This window comes from Thalassophryne amazonica, chromosome 20 (assembly GCF_902500255.1).
Source record: "Thalassophryne amazonica chromosome 20, fThaAma1.1, whole genome shotgun sequence".
Classification (NCBI taxonomy): Eukaryota; Metazoa; Chordata; class Actinopteri; order Batrachoidiformes; family Batrachoididae; genus Thalassophryne; species Thalassophryne amazonica.
The window spans coordinates 29,092,117-29,105,838 of NC_047122.1; the positions used below are offsets into that span (position 1 = coordinate 29,092,117).

Here is a 13,722-nt window from a genome sequence, read left to right on the forward strand (position 1 = left end):
TGTTGGATGCAGCACCAGACCTCACTTCACTATATACTCTGCAAAATGCTTACGAGAAATCACGGTTAACAAGACTTGCAAATATTTACAAAACATAACTAGAGCACCACCATCGTAGAGTGCAAACCTCCGCCAACACGAGTTTCCAATTCCACAAATTTTTACCTTGGAAAAAATTTTCAAGGTCAAAGTTCTGTTTGAAGTGGCTTTTCATAAGCTAACATACGAAACAAGCTAAGAGAGGCTAACTTTGGTTCTGGTGTTTGATTCATATTTTGACATACAACCAACGAATGACCAACATATTACCTTAGTTATCATGGCACTATCAGTGGACTTAATGTCACTAAGCTGCCTGCTAAGTAGTGGTAACCTGGTGATAATGGTGCTAACGTATAAATTAAATATTAAAATTTCAATCAATGGCACTACCTGACCACAACTTCTTTGATGGACCATTTGTATGAATAATTACACAGCAAGGTATATCATAGCAGATATTTTTAACAAAACACTTAAAGGAAAAACACAGTTGAGTTCACAGTAGCTAGCAGCCACTGCTAATAGGGCCACAATGGAAGTAAGTGTTTTCACTTTCTTGTGTCATCTATGTATTTTTAAATGTATTTACAATCATGCTATGTATTTACATTTACAACTTGCTAAATAAAATCATGCACACACGCATACATGTACACAGATGCCACTTTGTTTTTAATATATAGATGATTTACCCCCTGCTGGAATGGCATGTGAGTCCAGAATGTAATTATCAAGGTCCGTTGTTCAGTGTTGTTAGCTAATATCCGTAGTTTCTCCAAAAATATGAGTCCCATTAATGTTCCGCTTGGGTGGCATTCATCCTTGACCGAAAATACATAAGCATACCAAACGGCAAATGTTAGCACTCCCCAGTATGTCCGTGATTGAACCTATACACACGCATGCACGGATACATGTACACAGATGCCACTTCACTTTGAACATATTGTGGCGAGTTCTGCGGAAGAATGAAAATCAAGCCAGAGCTTTTTGTCTTTTCTGCATTCTGCCCCAAGCAGGTGGTTGTTATTTTTACACATCCACAGAGACAGTGGCAGAAGACATCAAATGCACTACACTTCTCACTCATGGTAACGGCAACATGACACTTAACTAACCTGACTACACCAAGTGAACTACAAAACACAATAAATCAATAACACTAATAACACTGTTAAGCAAACATCAACTACAATAACAATATTTTAAACTCCAAAACCCTGAACTCCCATGGTGCATTGCAGCATAATGGCCATTGTTCACTGTTGTTAGTTAATATCCCTAATTGCTCTGAAAATATTAGTCATATCAACATTACTTTTTTGTCGCATTCATCCTTGACCCATAATACATAAGCATACCAAATGGCAAATGTCAGCTCTCCCCAGTTTCTCTGTAATCGACACCATACACACGCACACACACACACACACACACACACACACACACACACACACACACACACACACACACACACACACACACACACACACACACACACACACACACACACACACACACACACACACAGAGGCCTCTTGGCCATTATAATATAGATAATTTCACCCCCTTACAGTTGTCATGAGCGGGGAAAGTGCTTCTTGAGACAAAAAGCATTTTTGTACCAGGCTATAAATATGTTTATTTTTGCTCTCAAGATGGACATTTTAATGTGGGCATCTGTGGAGATTGACTTGCTTTTGGGGCCAGCCTCAAGAGGCCAGCCAAGGAACTGCAAGATTTCTTACTTCTGTGTTGGAGGGGTTTGGCTTTGACACTCTTTAAAAAAAAGAAAGAAAATCCTCATATTTGAGCAGTGGAACTGGTTTGACATTTTTTGTTTTGATCAACATTAAAAAGGAAAAAAGCTTCATGCTTATCAGTCATGTGATGAAATGTAAATACCTGATGGGTAAGTTGGATTCACGCCATGTTGCTTGAGCTCACAGTAATAACGCTCACAGTGATGCTTCTACTGCTGGATCATGTTTTCACATGTTACCAACACTAAAGTGTCTGCTATGCTCAAATGAACCCGTCCAAGTTGCTTCAAAACTTGATCACAAAATAGCTGATTATGGAGAGGCAACATAATTATTCCTGACTTGTTAGATTTGCTTGACTCACATAAACTATTAGAATTCTGTAACAGTCATAGGAGCTTTCGTCATTGTTCATGCTTTACTCAATTACAAACAACATGCACGAGTCACCAACAGTGCAAACAACCCAGAATGACCCACTGTTACAGATCTTTCTGTTACTCTGGTGTTGTGGCAAGTTGTGTAATGCATGCAGTTAACCCTTACCAGGAAGTTCTAAGCTTCACATAGCTACCTCGTTTGTGTGAATTGACCTGAACATACTACCTTGCTTGGATTTATGTGTGCTGTAGAAGTTCTAATAGTAAGTTTGTCATTGTCTACAGTGTAGCCGTAAAGTATTCACACTGATTCACTTTTTCCACATTTTGTTATGTTACAACCTTATTCCAAAATGGAGTAAATTCATTTTTCTCCTCAAAATTCTACACACAACATCCCATAAGGACAACATGAAAAAACATTTTTTAATTTCTGCAAATTAATTAAAAGTAAAAAAAAGAAAAAAAGAAGAAGAAAGAAATCACATATACATAATTATTCACACCCTTTGCTCAATACTTTTGTTGATGCACCTTTGTGGACAATTTCAGCCTCAAGTCTTCTTGAATATGATGCCACAAGCTTGGCGCACGTATTTTTGGGCAATTTGCCCATTTCTCTTTGCAGCACAACTCAAGCTCCATCAAGCTGGAAGGGGAGCGTTGGTGCACAGCCATTTCCAAATCTCTCCAGAGATGTTCAATCAGATTCAGGTCTGGACTCTGGCTGGGCCACTCAGGGACCGTCACAGAGTTGCCCTCAGCCACTCCTTTGATATCTTGGCTGTGTGCTTAGGGCAGTGCTGTCCAAAGTATTCCAGAAAGGGCCAAGAGGGTGCAGATTTTCTTTGCAGCCACTGACTCCAGCAGGTGATTTCACTGATTAACATCACTTTGAGCAGATGGGATGAGTTCATCAGTGACATCACCTGCTGGAGTCAGTGGCTGCAAAGAAAACCTGCACCCTCTTGGCCCTTTCTGGAATACTTTGGACACCACTGGCTTGGGGTCATTGTCTTGCTTAAAGATGAACTGCTGCCCCAGTCTGAGGTCAAGAGCGCTCTGTAGCAGGTTTTCATCCAGGATGTCTCTGTACATTTCTGCATTCATCTTTCCCTCAATCCTGACTAGTCTCCCAGTTCCTACCACTGAAAAACATCTCCACAGCATGATGCTGCCACCACCATGCTTCACTGTAGGGATGGTGCCTGGTTTCCTCCAAACATGACACCTGGCATTCACACCAAAGAGTTCAATCTTTGTCTCATCAGACCAGAGAATTTTGTTTCTCATGGTCTCAGAGTCCTTTAGGTGACATTTGGCAAACTCCAGGTGGTTTGCCACGTGCCTTTTACTTATGAATGGCTTCTGTCTGGCCATTCTACCTTACAGGCCTGATTGGTGGATTGCTGCAGAGATGGTTGTCCTTCTGGAAATTTCTCCTCTCTCCACAGACGAATGTTGGAGCTCTGACAGAGTGACCATCGAGTTCTTGGTCACCTCCCACACTAAGGACCTTCTAGTCCTGATGCATCTGAACTTCTATTTACAGATGATGGAGGCCACTCTGCTCATTTGGAACTTCAAAGCAGCAGAAATGTTTCTGTACCCTTCCACAGATTTGTGCCTTGAGACAATCCTGTCTCAGAGGTCTACAGACAATTCCTTTGACTTCATGCTTGGTTTGTGCTCTGACATGTACTGTCAATTCTGGGACATTATATGTAGACAGGTGTGTGACTTTACAAATCATGCCTAATCAATTGAATTTAGCCCAGGTGGATTCCAACTAAGATGTAGAAACATCTCAAGGATGATCAGTGGAAACAGGATGCACCTCAGCTCAGTTTGAGCCTCAAGACAAAGGCTGTGAATACTTATGTACATGTGATTTCTTTGTTTTATTTTTTAATAAATTTGCAAAAATCTATATTTTTTTTTGCATTGTCATTATGGGGTATTGCGTGTAGAATTTTGAGGAATTTCATCCATTTTAGAATAAGAATGTAACATAACAAAATGTGGGAAAAGTAAAGAGACGTGAATACTTTCCGGGTGCACCGTACCTCCTTGATTAGAGAAATGGGGATTTGAGAATGGCCCTGTAATTGCTGACAGACTCCTAGTGGTCTGAGAATGAACTGTCACATTGTTTGTATCCATTTATTAGCTTGTCTGTTGTGTTCAGCCTTGTCTTCTCACAATAATGGAATTTTTGATTACATACAAAGGTATCAGTTATCTTGCTTGACATGTTACTTATAAGTTGTTAAAAGCCTTGGCTTAAATGTTTTGTATGTTAAATATTTATTTAAACTGAGAGGTTTTCTCAGACTGAAGCTCACGAGTCTATCAGTTGTCATGGAGATGTAACTACCTACACGTGAAGTTGTATTGGTATTCCTTAGATATTCCAGTTGAGCAGCCATATTGGAAAGGTACTAGTGTGCCTCCATTGACAGCTACAGATTTCCTTTCGTAAATTCATGGAATTTCTCAAGATTTCTTAGCAAGCTTTTGAGATAATCAGGAGAACTGTAATATTTCAGGGTTTGGGTTCATAGTTTCTATCCTGTTATGAAGCTTGTGTGTACTGAGACATGCGATAGTTGGGATGCACGGACTGTTGCTCACGTCACACGTTCCCACACGGCTCATCTGTCAAGTCATGCAGGAAACAAACATTTGAGAGCATAACTTCTTGAATTTGAATTAGTTAAATAACCATTATTTGATCGGCTCACACTAGCTCTGCCCCTCCCTGTGCAGCAAACCCACAGGAGGTTACACAAGGTTGTGACGCCCTTTGAACCACAGGTTTCACTTCCTGCTTTCAGTATATACATGTGTCATTTCCTGCCACATATGGCAAAAAGGTGTAATGTTTCAACTTTTAAGTGAAGGCACGTGTAAGGCTTCAGGTCATGCTTAATTTTGTGCCTGTCTCTCAAACAGGAGGTCCTTAGTACAGGATCTGCTGTAAAAATAATAAATGGCAAATGATTGAGAAAAGTGTACATGATTTTTCTCTTAAGTGATGCCATTACGTGCTAATGTCATAAGATAAAGCCAACTGCTCAGGGAGCCCTTAAAGAGTAAATTTAATGTGCATTACACAACATATAGGCTAGCACTGCAGCTAGGTAGGAACTGGACTGTCAAAACCTGGGTACAATTCCTGATCATGCTACGGGTACTGGCCTTGGCTGAGGAAGTCATCTTTGATGGACTGGGATCCTATCCAAGGGGAGTCTCCACTTCATGTTATGGCATTCAGAGATAAGCATGAGCACCAATGGACCTCAAGCCCAATAGGACTTGCTTCTTCTATCCTACATATAGGTCTAATTTGCACACAACACTAGTATTCTGTGGAATGTGTGATTTCATGGTGAATGACAGTGTTTGTGAGTCTTCAGTGTGTGTTATTGAATTTTGTCTGAACAGGTTTGAGAAGGGCAGAATCTACACCTACATTGGAGAAGTGGTTGTCTCCGTCAACCCGTATAGAGAGATGGACATTTACAGTAAAGATACCATTGAAGCCTACCGTGGTCGGGAGCTTTATGAAAACCCTCCTCACCTGTACGCAGTGTCTGATGCTGCCTATAAGGCCATGAAGAGAAGGGCCAAAGACACCTGCATTGTGATATCAGGTACATCTCTTTCACGTTACAGTCAATTCCAGATTTTCATGGGCTTCATGCAGTTTGAACAAATCCACATAGTGTTCCTTTATCATTGCTTTTAAAATGCACTAACTCATCTCAAATTGGGGACACATCCCCATTCAGCTATTAAGGGCTTGCATAGATTCACCACCTGTCTATCCATTATGTCAGAGATTCCCAACCTTTTTTTTGGATACCTGCCTACTTGTTCATAAGAAAGACTGCCCCTCCTCCACCCGCCAGATTGGGGAACCACTGGCTTAATGGATGGACAGATGGTAAATACAGATCTGGCAGAGGAGTTTTTCTTCAGTACAAGTAGGTGGATGCTGGATGTTTAGAAGAGGAAGTGTTCCTGGAAATGTTGGGTCTTCAAGAGGTTCTTGAAGATAGAAAGACGCCCCACTTTGATAGCAACTGGTAGGTTATTCCACCATTGTGGAGTTGGGATTGAGCATAGTCTGGGCTGCGATTACCTGGAGTGTAGATATGGTAATACCGGACAACATTCCTGTGATGAATGTCCTGCAGTGGCCAAGATGAAGTATGATCCTGTATGACTGAGCTCAAGTAGCTGGGTGAGGGCCCAGTAGTCACTTGATTTGATTCAGGTTGGTATCGGTAGTCAGTGGTGGTCAGTGGGTACTGGGGTAACATCTCCTTTTGGGTTGATTAAATACCAAACACAATGCCACATTCTCAACCATCTGTAAGGATTTCACTGCACATAAAGGGAGTCCCACAAGAAGGGCTTTGCAATATTTGAATCAAGAGATAATCCTTCTCACCAAGGTTCCTTCTGGAGTAATTCTGCAAGCCCAACAGACTAACTGAGAGTGACAGTCTGTAGGCCAGATAGATGGGCCACTACCACTCAGGATGGCATAACATTTGAATTGGCATTTTGATCACCTATTGAAAAATATATGATGGCCATCCCAGTAGCTGTAGCAAGGTAGGGGTCAATGAAGAATTAACCAGGGATCAATGGTTTAAAATGCTCCAATCATATTGAAAAGTACTATATTGTTTGTCTATCATAAAGATTCCAAAAAGGTATAGTTTGGGCTTTTTATGGGTGAACATTGTGGAGTTATGGGGTAAAAACTACAAATTTCAGTTTTTCAGTTTTGACTGTGTTGAATACTTGGCCTCCAAAGTAAAGATAAAACAAGGTCAACATCCATTGGACTCTACGATATATGAAATATGGCACCCCATAATGTAACAACTAAGCATGACAGATGGTGCAAACTATTCAGTCTTGTGAGTCTTATATGGAAAATACACAAAATAAAGCACAAATCAAAGAATAAGATCAGTGGCAAAGTGTATTTTCTTAACTTCTTAATTGTGAATTGTTCACTATGTTGATGTGTGTTTCAGGTGAAAGTGGGGCAGGAAAAACAGAAGCCAGTAAATACATAATGCAGTACATTGCAGCTATCACAAACCCCAGCCAGCGAGCAGACGTGGAGAGGTGAGAAGAAATTGTAGTCATTTTTATCGATGAATAATCACACTCCATTTTAAATGAAACACAAATCAATAATCGCAGTCGTTGTTGCCATGATTCATCTCACGTTCTTTCTTTGGATTTCCCTGAGAGTTTCAGTCAGGTTTTAGAATTCATCATAGTACAGAAACAGCATTAGTGAAGGTTACAAATGATCTTCTTATGGCCTCAGACAGTGGACTCATCTCTGTGCTTGTTCTGTTAGACCTCAGTGCTGCTTTTGATACTGTTGACCATAAAATTTTATTACAGAGATTAGAGCATGCCATAGGTATTAAAGGCACTGCGCTGAGGTGGTTTGAATCATATTTATCTAATAGATTACAATTTGTTCATGTAAATGGGGACTCTTCTTCACAGACTAAGGTTAATTATGGAGTTCCACAAGGTTTTGTGCTAGGACCAATTTTATTCACTTTATACATGCTTCCCTTAGGCAGTATTATCAGACAGCATTGCTTAAATTTTCATTGTTACGCAGATGATACCCAGCTTTATCTATCCATGAAGCCAGAGGACACACACCAATGAGCTAAACTGCAGGATTGTCTTACAGACATAAAGACATGGATGACCTCTAATTTCCTGCTTTTAAACTCAGATAAAACTGAAGTTATTGTACTTGGCCCCACAAATCTTAGAAACATGGTGTCTAACCAGATCCTTACTCTGGATGGCATTACCCTGACCTCTAGTAATACTGTGAGAAATCTTGGAGTCATTTTTGATCAGGATATGTCATTCAATGCGCATATTAAACAAATATGTAGGACTGCTTTTTTGCATTTGCACAATATCTCTAAAATCAGAAAGGTCTTGTCTCAGAGTGATGCTGAAAAACTAATTCATGCATTTATTTCCTCTAGGCTGGACTATTGTAATTCATTATTATCAGGTTGTCCTAAAAGTTCCCTGAAAAGCCTTCAGTTAATTCAAAATGCTGCAGCTAGAGTACTAACGGGGACTAGAAGGAGAGAGCATATCTCACCCATATTGGCCTCTCTTCATTGGCTTCCTGTTAATTCTAGAATATAATTTAAAATTCTTCTTCTTACTTATAAGGTTTTGAATAATCAGGTCCCATCTTATCTTAGGGACCTCATAGTACCATATCACCCCAATAGAGCGCTTCGCTCTCAGACTGCAGGCTTACTTGTAGTTCCTAGGGTTTGTAAGAGTAGAATGGGAGGCAGAGCCTTCAGCTTTCAGGCTCCTCTCCTGTGGAACCAGCTCCCAATTCAGATCAGGGAGACAGACACCCTCTCTACTTTTAAGATTAGGCTTAAAACTTTCCTTTTTGCTAAAGCTTATAGTTAGGGCTGGATCAGGTGACCCTGAACCATCCCTTAGTTATGCTGCTATAGACTTAGACTGCTGGGGGGTTCCCATGATGCACTGAGTGTTTCTTTCTCCTTTTGCTCTGTATGTACCACTCTGCATTTAATCATTAGTGATTGATCTCTGCTCCCCTCCACAGCATGTCTTTTTCCTGGTTCTCTCCCTCAGCCCCAACCAGTCCCAGCAGAAGATTGCCCCTCCCTGAGCCTGGTTCTGCTGGAGGTTTCTACTTGTTAAAAGGGAGTTTTTCCTTCCCACTGTCGCCAAGTGCTTGCTCACAGGGGGTCGTTTTGACCGTTGGGGTTTTTACGTAATTATTGTATGGCCTTGCCTTACAATATAAAGCGCCTTGGGGCAACTGTTTGTTGTGATTTGGCGCTATATAAATAAAATTGATTGATTGATTGATTGGTGGCTGTTTCTTCCCTGTCTCCATCGGTGTTCGCTATGACATCATAAATCAGTGTGAAGAACATGCTGCTGAAGTCCAACTGTGTGCTAGAGGCCTTTGGAAACGCCAAAACAAACCGCAATGACAACTCAAGCCGCTTTGGCAAGTACATGGACATCAACTTCAACTTCAACGGCGATCCCACCGGCGGACACATCAACAATTACCTGCTGGAGAAGGTGAGAAGAAGTGGACAAGATGATAGAGGCAAATGAACAGTCCTAAAAAATCACTTCCTTCCCTTCCACCAGTGGTGTTTGATCACAGTGAAGGAGGCGTCCGTGAATAGACGTGTCCGTGACGCAGTGCCTTTCTGCAGCGTGTTAATGAATGGCTCACCTGGGGCTACTTGGTGCTGCTGTATTTATCTGTTCTGTTCAGAATCTGTCTGGCACTCACAGCCGGCGTGAATGATGGTGTCATGATTTATATTCATGGAGCAGAAATAACCGCACTTCATCTCTACGCCTTCCTCTTTCTGTCACAGCTGTGCTGCCGTATTCAAATGGTCTTTTTTTTTATGGCTGAGCCCACTGTGCTTGATTTTATTTTGAATGCAGAACCACTGAAATCAAAGACAAACATTTTCAGACTTGTCACAGGTTGATACTAAATGTCAGGATTTGCTTTCAGTCCCTTAAAAATCAATGAGCTTATTTTTCAACTACGGTGCAATAGTTTAACGGCCCCTCCAGAAAAACATCGATTGATGGTGTGAATTTATTTACCTTCAGTTGACTTCTTGTAGCTGCATACATTTTAGTACTCACGTTTTACAGACGTAAAACTGCTGACCCCAACATTTGCCCAAGAAAAACCCCAAATCCTTTAAAGTAACTTTATCAAAACTTTAAACTCCATATAATAGTTATAGTACGCTGAATGTGATAACAGTCTGGTAAGTCTGGGAGCATTTGTTGGTTTTGCATATTGCAGGATCCATGACACTATGGAACTACCATGGGTCCTGGATGAAAACCAGTTCAGCAGACAACCAGTTCATCCCCAACTCTTGAAAGTAACTACTTAGATGTCACATCCAGGTGAAACACTGGTATCTCCTTAAGGCCTTTTTATGCTTCTACTACTCTATAGCTCTGCGGCCATGCAATCGCTTTGATGCAGTCATGAATTTTTCCAAGTTATCCATTGGGATTGGTGGGTGACGCAAAGCAATTCACTACCAGAACAGTAGGGGGCGCAACATTTATGTCATTGATTTTGAAACCAGAAAAGTGAGATTCCAGAAATGATGTAGTTAGCAGACCAAATCACTACGTCTCGACATGTAGTTACAATTTTGGGAGGTACTCAAAAGGCTATCAGAGGGGCTTGGAGGGGGTTCACAATGATGCAGAGGGCTCTGCTTGGCTATGGAGTTGTAGTTATGGAGTAAGATAAAATGGACTTTAGCTGTGTCCAGCCACTGGTGTTCTCAACACTGAGGCATCCATGCTGGATCATGCCCCGAGAAATGCAGCAATCCGAATCTCCATATAAGTAATCATTAGTTAGACTCAAAGTCATTCCAGTGGTATACAAAGATTCTCCAATGACAACTAGTACCAGAAACACTGTTGTCACCGTGGTGTCCAAATCTCACAAAACATACTGTAAGACATGAAGCATAAGACTCTAACCTTCATTCTTCAGCAAAGGACTCAGCATGGTCAAACACCTGTCCAGCTACCAAACACTGTGATATACCTGTACTTATATACTCCCCTATGGTTGCTATAATTGCTTGTCAGTATAGTTGTATTGTGTTTAACATGCCACTATTATTTCCAAGAATAGTTACTTTTTTATATATCTTCTTGTAGTTAATTTGTCAGAACAGATGTAATTGAAAGTTTGATGTTGGATAATGATTTGTGTGTTTCTAATCTCTTTGACCATTAAAGTCCAGGGTGGTCCACCAGCAGGAAGGTGAAAGGAATTTCCATTCCTTCTACCAGGTAAATCCTGCATCTCTGCACTGCTGCATCAAAGCATATGCCGATGATACACTGTTATATTTTCTAACAGAAAAACTATGAGTATCGACACAGCAGCATCAAGCCATACGTTGATGATATACTGTTATAGTTTCTAACAGAAAAGTGCTGAATAGCGACACTGCTGCATCAAAACATATGCTTAATATAATTAACTTACTGACCACAGTCACAGCATACTGAAATCTGAGAAGGTGCTGTGCTTAATTAAAGCAACCATCAGTGTCTAGCTATCTATAAGCAATGCAATATTATTTATTTGAAGATTGGGTTGTAGCCTTTCACACTTCACATTGAGTGAGTTCAGAATTTAGTCCATGCCTTTCTTGTTGGGATTGTGACCTTGTTCATTTTCCTGTATTGTGAAAGTAGTAACTAGCATATGTTGGGGGTTTAACAGTTGATGTGTGGAGGCTCCAATGAAATACTGACGTCACTTCATCTGCAATGCGATCCTGCTTTTTATGTGTACACCAGAGAGGGAGCTGCCACGGCGGTGAGTTTGTTGCTTCTACATATTTAGTTGAAACCTTTAAAAAGACATAACAAAATAAATTAATTCTTAACAATATGAAATAACACAATTTACACCAAGGCAGGTTCAGACTGCATTTCACAAATATGAAGAACTGCTTGTGGTTATTTTCTTTAAATATATTTAGATGTACATGCAACTGTTAGCATTTTTACAAATGGAATCAAATTGATCCCTGACATCAAGGAATTTTCTTTCTTTTTTTAGACATCCAACAATGACCGCTCCAACCACAAAGCCGTGATGACCGCACTGGAAGTAATTGGGTTCTCAAAAGAGGAGATTGCCACAGTTTATCGCATTCTGGCCACCATTCTGCTTCTGGTAAAGTATAGGGGATGTTAGAGTACTGTGTTTCCTGGGATGAAAGTAACATGAAACCATTTGTTTAATTTTTATCATTCAGTATGAATTTTAGATTTGAATGTAGACTCTGTTGCTGATGAGACTGTGGCTGTCCCAAAATTTCCTTTACCTGAATGATGGTAAAAGTGAGATCATGGTGTTTGAGCGCTCTGGCATACCAAATGTGGTAACACCAAATTTTGGTGCCCTGGCTAATTATGTAAAACCAGCTGTCAAGAATTTGGGAGTGATATTTGACAGCTGTTTGAGGTTCGATCAACAGATAAATTCTGTTATCAAAGCAAGGTTTTTCCAGCTTCGTCTTTTGGCTAAAGTAAAGCACTTCCTCAGTAGATGTGATCTTGAGACGGCCATTCATGCTTTTTCATCAGCTCCACACTTGATTATTGTATTGTATTGCACTTTATTCTGGCATTAATCAGTTGTCTCTTGCACGTCTCTAATTGGTGCAGAATGCTGCTGCTCGTCTTTTAACAAACACGTTTAGACGGGAGCATATTACGCCCGTCCTGTACTCACTCCACTGGCTTCCAGTTCATTTTAGAATTGATTTTAAGATTTTAGTGTTTGTTTTTAAAGCTATTTTAGGCTTTGCACCTCCCTACTTGTCTGAAATTTTAACTTTGCGCACTTACAGTAGGACATTATGGGCGTCTGGCCAGCTTTACTTAGATGTTCCGAGGTCAAGATACAAACGCTGGGGTGATCATGCTTTTGCGGTAGCTGGCCCCAGACTGTGGAACAAGCTTCCTCTTGAATTACATACTATTCCTGACCTAGCACTTTTTAAATCTAAGTTAAAGACTTATTTATTTAAACTGGCTTTTAACACTTAGTGGGGAGGTGACATGTTCTGTTTTTACGTGCTGTTTTAAATTTTATTGTATATGTGTTTTATTTTTGTGAATTTGTGTTTTTAATGTTAAGTGCTTTGGACATCAGTTGGTGCTGTAAAGCGCTTTATAAATAAATGTTGATTGATTGTTGATTGATTGAGATCTGGTGCTGAGCTGTAATTTGCCTTCTTCAGGGTAACGTTCGGTTTGAGAGTGATGGTGAGAACGTGCAGATACTGGGTCTGGAGGCGGTGAACCACATATCTGAGCTGACGGCTACAGACTCCGACAGCATTGTCAAGACCCTACTGTACCGCACTGTGGCCACGGGGGGCAGAGAGGTCATTGAAAAGGGACACACGGAGCAGGATGCCTCTTTTGGACGGGATGCTTTCGCCAAGGTGTGTATGTTTTATTATTATTAAAAAAAAAAAGTTTTTTCCAAAATATACAGAGAAATTTACTTTGACAAATCATATGATCAGATTCACAATTTATAGAGATTGATCATTTCACGGTTTCCCAAGGTTGACTTCCTTTCCGTGTTTCTGGTTTGCACATCTTTTACTTTATCTTCTGGCTCTGGTGGACACACACCGTCTTATTTAATCACTGCAGGCGCTTTACGAGAGACTTTTCTGTTGGATTGTAAACCGCATCAACGATGTCATTGAAGTTAAAGACTACAACCCGCTGCTTCATGGGAAAAACACGGTCATCGGGGTGCTGGACATCTACGGCTTTGAGATCTTTGACAATAACAGGTTGGTGTTTGATGTTTCGGGAATTCTGTTGAATCTTTGAGGAGAAATTGGAAGAAGTTATTC

The 13,722-nt window shown here is 40.5% G+C and overlaps 1 protein-coding gene across 2 annotated transcripts in view; it reads left to right on the top strand.

Annotated features, from left to right (window-relative positions):
- myo1g (myosin IG) overlaps window positions 1-13,722 on the top strand; it is a 126,053-nt gene that overhangs the window by 2,434 nt on the left and 109,897 nt on the right. For both annotated transcript variants that reach the window (XR_004558047.1, XM_034160512.1), the window contains exons 2-9: window positions 5,633-5,841; window positions 7,243-7,336; window positions 9,175-9,340; window positions 11,066-11,119; window positions 11,559-11,654; window positions 11,901-12,017; window positions 13,090-13,296; window positions 13,514-13,659. Coding sequence is in view for 1 of the 2 variants with exons in the window: in XM_034160512.1 (XP_034016403.1) it covers window positions 5,633-5,841; window positions 7,243-7,336; window positions 9,175-9,340; window positions 11,066-11,119; window positions 11,559-11,654; window positions 11,901-12,017; window positions 13,090-13,296; window positions 13,514-13,659 (1,089 nt within the window). In the remaining variant the exon portion in view is untranslated. The remainder of the gene's footprint in view (window positions 1-5,632; window positions 5,842-7,242; window positions 7,337-9,174; window positions 9,341-11,065; window positions 11,120-11,558; window positions 11,655-11,900; window positions 12,018-13,089; window positions 13,297-13,513; window positions 13,660-13,722) is intronic.